The 9,091-nt window shown below is 47.1% G+C and overlaps 1 protein-coding gene across 1 annotated transcript in view; it reads left to right on the top strand.

The window, feature by feature from the left end:
- The first annotated feature begins 2,281 nt into the window (after nucleotides 1-2,281).
- Nucleotides 2,282-9,091, top strand: part of NUS1 (NUS1 dehydrodolichyl diphosphate synthase subunit) — a 56,594-nt gene continuing 49,784 nt past the window's right edge. Inside the window, exon 1 of the mRNA XM_075340021.1 lies at nucleotides 2,282-2,747. Coding sequence (XP_075196136.1) covers nucleotides 2,375-2,747 — 373 coding nt within the window. The 5' untranslated portion in view covers nucleotides 2,282-2,374. The remainder of the gene's footprint in view (nucleotides 2,748-9,091) is intronic.

The raw sequence follows: 9,091 nt of genomic DNA, 5'->3' as shown, positions 1-9,091 counted from the left end.
TATATTGTCTGTTGGTTTTTAATAAAATAAGACATTTTGATACAATTAATAAACACAACAGGTGGTTTGCATTACATAACTGAAGCAAAAAAAAAGGGTTACAAAATACAATATTGCAATAATAAAATCTCTGTTAAGTATACACATTAAACAGGGACAAAAAAAAAATCAAATCATTCGGTCCTGCCACTCCAGTCGCCCTGCGTCAGTAACAAAATATGCAGCAAATTGGTCGCGGATTGCTAGGACTTCCCTACCGCTGCGGAAGGTAATGTTGCTGAAGTCTTGCAGATTACAATCTGACAGTTCCTCTTCTACAGGGGTAACTCCATTGCTTAAAAGATAGTTATGCAAGACAATGCATGCTTTAATGATGTCATCCACGGTGTCAACTTTTACATTGATGGCAGTGGTTAGAACTCTCCACTTTGCGGTAAGGATGCCAAACGCGCACTCAACCATACGCCGTGCGCGACTCAAACGATAATTAAATATTTTTTGTTCGTATGTCAACCCACGACTTGAATAAGGTTTGAGTAGGTGTGTGTGCAGTTGGAATGCCTCGTCAGCAAGGATGACAAAAGGCAGTGGTGGACCAGACGTTTGGGGAAGTGGGCTTGGTGGTGGGAAGCTGAATCTGTCTCCATAAAGATTACGGCCCATGATAGAGGTTTTAAAAATCTGTGAGTCATTGCTTCTTCCATAGGCTCCTATGTCCACTGCCAGGAATTTATAACTTGCATTGGCAATAGCCATCAGGACTACGGAAAAGTATTTTTTATAATTAAAGTGTTCGGATCCAGTGTTTGCTGGCTTCACTATCCGCACATGCTTGCCGTCCACCGCTCCGCAGCAATTGGGGAAGTCACATATTTCATAAAAATGTGCTGCTGTGGACATCCAGAGTTCTTGCGTAGGTTGAGGAATGTATTCTGCATTTAATGAATTCCATAATGCACTGCAAGTGCTGCTTACGATGCCGCTAATAGTAGAGATTCCTACCCGGAACTGATAATGCAGTGAAGAGTAAGACTCCCCAGTAGCCAAAAATCTGAAAAATTAGAAAAAAAAAACATTAGTTAACAGTCACAAAAAAACAACCATTACATCAGATGATGTAAAGCACAAAAAATGAATGTTGTGCTACCCATCACATGACGGGTAGCATAATACATTTTTTGGCCTTAACATCACATGACGGGTAGCACAATACGTTTTATGGGCTTAACATCACATGACAGGTAGTACAATACATTTTTTGGCCTTACCTGAGAGTGATCATGAGACGCTCTGCAGGAGTTATTGCCAGCCGGCAAAAGGTGTCGTGGCGACAAATGAGAGGCTCCACACGCTCCACCAAGGTGTCAAACATTGCCGCTGACATTCGAACGTATCGGAAAAAATGGTCTGGATGGCTCCTTAGCTCTAAATAAAGGGTTGTAAAAACTCCATGGGCAAGACGGACATCGTTGATGGGGTGGACCCAGAAGCGGCGTCGACGACGCTTCCTACGTTGCCGCTCCTTTTCAGCAATGTAAAATGCCAAAACATTTGCTTGATAAGAATAATCAAGGTACGCTTGGACGATTCTCCCATTAATAACATCCATCTCTCTTCTCTTTGACAGCCTCTACAGATGGCTGGTCGGAACACATCTATATATATATGTCTCAAAAATGCACTCCCATTGGGCTGTCCCAAGAGAAAAAAAAAAAAAAAAAAAAAAAAAAAAAAACGGATCCGACGGATTCCGTTTAACGGACGCACAACGGACTTAACGGCAGCAACGGATCCGTTATTTCACTGGAATCCGCTAACGGATTCCAGTGGAATAACGGATCCGTTGCTTCAATTGACATCTCAAAAAAAACGGATCCGTTAAAAAAACGCAGCAACGGAACAAGCGGATTTAACACAACGCAAGTGTGAAAGTAGCCTAAGAAGAAACAAAAAATAAAATAAAAAAAAAAACCTTTCCGTTGTTTTGTACGATCCGTTGCATCCGTCACACAACGCAATGCTACGGAAGCCGTTCAACGCTAACGAATTGTGACTGATGGAAAAAGACAAGTGTGTGAAAATAGCCTAGCTCTCCATTCTGTAGCCGCACAGACGCACTTCCTCGCTCCGTCCGCAGGTGTCGCTGTGGCGCCGCAGTACACGTCCGCCCGGAGTTCACGTCTCGTTCATCCTACAACCTTCCCCAGATTCCGGCTCCAACCTGCGCCGGCCACGTCACGCTGCCTCTTTCCCGCGGAAGTGACGACACGGAGCGGCTCGTCCAATCATAGCAGAGCGGGTGCCGAGTGTGGAGCTGGAGTTCTCTGGCTGGCGCTGGCATGGTCGCGGGCTGATGTGCCGGTGAGCAGCGGACATGTCCGTGCTGTACGCGCTGACCTGGCGCCTCCTCCACCTGCTGCTCTGTGTGCAGCGGGCGCTGCTGGCATGGCTCCGACACTGGCACTGCAGAGTGTGGCGGGCGGCGAGTGCCCTGCTCTTACCTCCTGACATCTCCTACCAGGAGCGGGCGCCGGCTGGAGGCTGCACGGTGCCCCGGAGTGAGGCCCTGTGCCCGCAGTCCTCGGACAGCACGTACCTGCAGCGGGACCGGGCACAGCTCAGCAAGCTGCCCGTGCACATAGGACTGCTGATCGCGGAGGAGCAGGAGAGCTTCCCGGACGTGGCCAGCCTGGTGCTGTGGTGTATGGCCCTGGGCATCTCCTATGTCAGCGTCTATGACCCGCAAGGTAACCATGGAGACTCACCTGTGATGTCCTAGTCCACATTGTGAACCTCACCTACTGTGCGCAGGCTATTGTTTTCTGTTATCATCCATGCACAGCAGGGTAGGGTTAGGACCGTTCTTGTAGGGTTTCCACTCTGCAATGTGATTTTTATATAGAATGTTGTCACTATATGATGGGTGTCCATCCTCTGGGACCAGCACTGCCTGTTTCTCAGGACCGCGAGGGTCCCAGAGTCCAGACCCCTCCCATTATAAAATGATCAACACGTATTGCTTTATAGGATCGGAAGCCTCTTATGAATGGGATGACCAAGGCTGCACCTCTGTCTTCTGCTGCAGATTTGCCACATACCCATTAAACGTGGCTGCAATACGTGATACCGCATTTCTCAGCTGTGGGTGTGGTATTTTCACACAAGACTGATTCTGTGGATTATGGATCTGGGGCTGAAATACTGCATCTAATTGGATTAGATCCTGTGAAAACCCATAAATAAATCTGCAGCAGTCATTGTCCTCTGGGCACATTTTCACTCCACATTATGCCATAGGGTGAAATCCGTGACAATTCCCCATGTGACACTAATTCATAGATGTCTGGTTGCCGTTAATGGGGTCTATTGATTCCTTATGGAGTCCACCGTGCTAATGCTAAAAGCTGCATTGCACCTTGTGTGCTTAAGGCTACGTGCGCACGTAGCGTAATTACATGCAGTTACGCTGCGCTTTGTAGCGCAGCGTAACTGCATGCGTCCTGCGTCCCCTGCACAGTCTATGGAGATTGTGCAGGGGCCGTGCGCACGTGGCGTCTTAGCGCGTTCTAAGAAGTGACATGTCACTTCTTCCGTGCGCTTTGCCGGCAGCCCCTGCTCTGTCTATGGCAGGAGCTGCAGGCAGAGCGCATGGAATCGGCTTTTTTTTTTCTCTACGGACATTTTCTGCAGCGATTTGAAGCGCACGTGTGCTCTTCAGATCGCTGCAGAAATTTCTGCAGGGCTAGTACGCAACGTACGCACATAGCCTTAGGCTGCTTTCACACATCCGTTTTTTTCCGTGCGGCACAATCCGGCGCTCTGCAGAAGAAAGGCAACTGTTTTTTTTTGCCGCCGGTTAGGTTTTTTCCCGCATAGACTTGCATTAGCGCTGTATTGTGCCGCATGGCCTTGCGTTGTGTCCGGTTTTTGCCGGATGCGGCATATTTAGCCCATGCAGCGGCTGGATGGAATGTTGCCTGGCACGTTTTTTCGTGCGGTGAAAAAAACACATTGCGCCGAATCCGGTGCGATGCGGCGCGATTCACAATGCAAGCCTATGGCCACTGGATGCGTTTTTTTTTGTAGTGCGCATGCTCAGTATCAAGCCGCATCCGTCAAAAACCAGACGGGCCGCATGGAAAAACTTATGCAACGGATCCGTTTTTTTCGCCGCATCCGTTGCATATGTTTTTGAGCCGGATTGAGCCGCACTGCTAAAAACAGATGTGTGAAAGCCGCCCTAAGGCCATATTGTCAGGTTGAATTATAGGAGCCTTTATAGCAGGCTGACGTGATGTATTTAGAGGATTTTTATATCCCAGTTTGATGATTCTAGAACATATGCATACTTCTATCAGTGAAAGCAGCATCATATAGGGGCAGAGACCCTGATTTCAGCAATGTCACTTACTGATCTGCTTGCTGCAGTTTTCATAGTCACTGTTTTCTCTGCTGTAAATCTAGCAGCTCCCTAATTGCTGAGCCCTGTATAACCCCGCCCACACCACTGACTGCTTTCTGTGTACACTGTGCATTGGCAGAAAGCTATCAATAAATGGTTGGGGTAGACTGAGCTTATGAATATGCAGGACTACAGTTAACTAGTCTTTTTATTGATTATTTCCTGCTGATTAAAACAGTGATTTTATTGAAACTAGAACAACCAGTCCAGTAATTAACACATTGCTGGAGTCTGGATCTCTGTCTCTACCTTGTGCTGCTCTCAGATTACATACCAAAAAGCTAGTGAGTTAGGCCTAAGACACACAGCATGAAAATCGGTGCGAGTGGAGTGTGAAAAAACATGGCATTCCACTCGGACCATTATTAGCCTGTGTCAGCACCCATGAGCGATTATTTTCTCAGCCCTAATCGGACCGAGAAAACAATCGCAGCATGCTGCGGGTACAATGCGAGACTTGTTTCTCTCGCACCCATTCAAGTCTATGGGGCGAGAGAAAAATCACACTGCACTTGCAGTACACTGGTAAACCGCGAGTGCAGTGCGAGAATCGCAATAGCTGGCAACGGAGGAGAGAGGGAGAGAAATCCCTCCCTCCCCTCCTCAGAGCCGGCCCGCCCCCCGCAGCTGAGGGCCGCTCGCACGGTCGGACCTCAGTCGCAGGGACACTCGCATGACACTTGGCTCTGCTATACTGCCAGCGTGAGCCGAGTGTCATGCGAGGATCGCACTAGTGCCCTGTGTGGCCCCAGCCTTAGGGAAAAAAACAGCTATCTTTTATCCCTGCCTAAAAATGAAAGCCAATCCTGTGTTATAATTACGGTCATGGGCCTATCGTCTGTGTCGTCCTGACCCTATGACTCCTTTCTTAGGCCGCATTTTCTCTTACAGTACAAGAAGCCATTGTCTCCTTGATCCACACAGGCATGTGGTTTTATAGACCGGTCCCCAAGAATCAAAGTGGCTCCTATTGTCATCCCAATTGCGAATCAGACTCTTCCATTAAAGTCTATGGGTATCCGTGAAGACAGTTTGTAGTTTTCCATCTGTTTCATCTGTTTTTCACTTATCCGTTGCTAAGAGTCAGAGGTTAAAAAAAGTTCTGAAGTCTACATGCTTCAGTTTTTAAAAATCGGTAAGAAGTACAGAAATGGCATTATTGATGACCCGAGAGGAAGACTTTCTCACGGATATGTGAATGTAGCCTAGTGTATGAGCATGTGTTGCCTATTTATTATAGATTATTTTGCTGCAAAAATCAGTGTTGGCAGGAAAATGTGTAAAATACACACATTTATGATGCACTTTTTTTTTCTCATTTATTTGAAAGAATGGACATGTTGCAGATTTCAAAATAGCCGCCTAATCACTTATACCGCACGGTAAACTGGGTAAAAAATAAACCAATTCTTGACTTGCTGTTCAATTATTCATCCTCCCAAAGCTTGCAGTATGGCATGGCTCATATTTATTCTGCCTTTTATGCTGAGCGCTTACACTGGGGTTTACATGTAAATCTTCGAAAAACGGGATTCATATGAAACCCCCAACTGAAGATTCCCTATAATGAGGCCGAGAGAGTAATTTTGGACTGTCTCCCTATTATCTGGCTGTGTTAGTCTTTTCAGTGGTGCATAAAAGTGCTTTCAACCAGTTTTGTGCACCTCTGAAAAGGACACCGCTGAACAGAAGCCAGACAGAGTCCAGAGTAACTGCTACCTCATTATAGTGAATGGATCCTTTGGGGATGTCTTCTGAATCACATCAGATTTAGATTGAAACCCCAATGTAAGTGGTCAGAGTAGAGCACAGGATAAACATGGTCCAAAAATTTATGAAAATGTTCCCAATAAAAACACTCAAAAAGATGCCACTCAGGGCCATCATCTGTAAATGGAAATGTAGGGGGTTTTCCATTACTGGGAACACAAATGCACTGGAAAAGCACTATGTCTCCCTCCCCAGAAGAAATCCAATGAATTCTGTTCTTCCAAATCCAAATGTCCCCCTCCCTTTTGAGCCCCATAGTGTACCCAAACCACATTTAGCATCCACACGCTTGGCATTACTCTAGTGAGGAGGGCTTGCTTAATTTGCTGGCATCATTTTTCTAGAATGGTCAGGATTGGCGGTCACATGGCGGCGAGTATACGATATGCATACTCCGGCTAGATGGGTTCAATGCAAGTGTATTGAGTGAGGCCATCGCCCTCTAGTCGGATTCTGACCCGGAGTGTGCACGTGTGATCACCATTCCTGGTTAGGACACCTGAGACTTCTTACACCACAGTGCGTGCAATGTGAGGATTCATGTCTGTAGTCACACAGCCTATCTGCACACTTGTGGATTTAGAGCGCACAACCCCTATAACATGTTAAAAGTTACTAAGATAATAGAAGAAGCTTTAATAAGATCCACTGTTCTGCCTCTGAAGTGTGCACTTCTCTATCCTGGTTAGGTTTTATTCTCTGGTCTTGTGACACGTGCAGAGGAATGACTCAATAGTTTCATTTTTGGGGGTGATTTTCATCTGAAGCTGGTTTGAACTCTGTTGTGACGGATTTTGGTCTTGTTACACGCAACAACTATTGCACAATACCGTTAGTTTAATCGTGTGGTGCTATCCATCCTGTACTTACTGCTCAGTGCCAGCCTAGCTTTGAGATTGGCCAAGAGCTGCTTTTCATTTCCTTGGAGTCCCCTTTCTCAAGGTACATCTACTGAAGCACTCAACACTGGACATACTGTATGTTCTGGTAAAGAGGTTGTCCAGTCACTGTGTGGCTGCAGACTTGTAAATCCCTCATGCATGCACTGTGAGGATTCTCTGGTGCTAGTGGCGAGTGTGGCCTCAAGTATGTGATTTGCATACATGCAGTCACATGCAGACTAGACTGTATCTAGCCCTGCTCAATACACTTGCACTGAGCAAGGCTGGATACATTCTAGTCTGCATGTATGCAAATCACGTATTTGTGGTCACCCTCCCGCACCGATCACTGCAGATTTGTAGATTAAGACCGGACAACCCCTTTAAATGGTGATCACTGAGGTAAACATTATTATGGCACTAATTTCCCTGCAGTCAACTCCGCTCAACTTTAAGTGACTGATAAGAATCAAGAGTTGACATAAGGGTTTATTTACACTTCTTAAAACAACCATTCGATTTCTACCAATTGTCTTCATGTGTGGGTGCATTTAGGGGTGCTTCACACATAGCGAGATCGCTACCGAAATCGCTGCTACGGCATGGTTTTGGTGACGCAACAGTGACCTCATTAGCAATCTCGCTGTGTGTGACACTGAGCAGTGATCTGGCCCCTGCTGCGAGATCGCTGCTCGTTACACACAGCCCTGGTTCGTTTTCTTCAAAGGCGCTCTCCCGCTGTGACACACAGATCGCTGTGTGTGACAGCGAGAGAGCGACGAAATGAAGCGAGCAGAGAGCAGGAGCCGGCGTCTGGCAGCTGCGGTAAGCTGTAACCAGGGTAAACATCGGGTAACCAAGGTGGTTACCCGATATTTACCTTAGTTACCAGCCTCCGCAGGTTCCGGCTCCGGCTCTCTGCACATGTGGCTGCAGTACACATCGGGTTAATTAACCCGATGTGTACTTATAGCTAGGAGAGCAAGGAGCCAGCGCTAAGCAGTGTGCGCGGCTCCCTGCTCTCTGCACATGTAGCTGCAGTACACATCGGGTTAATTAACCCGATGTGTACTGTAGTTAGGAGAGCAAGGAGCCAGCTCTAAGCAGTGTGTGCGGCTCCCTGCTCTCGCGGTTATGATCGCTGCTGCTTCTGCTGTGTTTGACAGCTAAGCAGCGATCATAACAGCGACTTACAAGGTCGCTGTTACGTCACAGAAAATGGTGACGTAACAGCGACCTCGTTGTCGCTGTCGCTTAGTGTGAACCAGCCCTTACACTGGCCGATAATTGAGTGTGAGCATTATTCCTGATAATTGACCTGACTGATGAGGCTGCCAATCACACTGAAGAAGAAAAACACTTGTTTATTGGGTGAAATGATATTTTAGCTACTTAGTAATCATCATTTTTGGCAGCACTTTGTCTTTGTAAACACGTTTGCTGCCAAGGACGAGGGTTTACTATGAACATGTGCGTTCATCCTGTTTAAAGCGGCCATGAACGCTGATTACCTACATGTAAAGGTACCGTCACACTAAGCGACGCTCCAGCGATCCCACCAGCGATCTGACCTGGCAGGGATCGCTGGAGCGTCGCTACATGGTCGCTGGTGAGCTGTCAGTCAGGCAGATCTCACCAGCCACCAGCGACGCGTGGAAGCGATTCTGCGCTTGGTAACTAAGGTAAATATCGGGTAGCCAAGCGCTTGGTTACCCGATATTTACCTTGGTTACCAGCGCACACCGCTTAGTGCTGGCTCCCAGCACTTGTAGCCAGAGAACACATCGAGTTAATACGCAAACCGCTTTGCTTATTTACCCGATGTGTAGTCTGGCTATGAGAGCAGGGAGCTGGCACTGACAGCCTGAGAGTGGCGTACGCTAGAAACCAAGGTAAATATCGGGTAACCAAGCAAAGCGCTTCACTTGGTTACCCGATATTTACCTTGGTTATAGCTTACTGCAGGCTGCCAGACGCC

This window comes from Anomaloglossus baeobatrachus, chromosome 3 (assembly GCF_048569485.1).
Source record: "Anomaloglossus baeobatrachus isolate aAnoBae1 chromosome 3, aAnoBae1.hap1, whole genome shotgun sequence".
Lineage (NCBI taxonomy): Eukaryota > Metazoa > Chordata > Amphibia > Anura > Aromobatidae > Anomaloglossus > Anomaloglossus baeobatrachus.
This window is presented reverse-complemented; position numbering and strand designations above follow the sequence as displayed.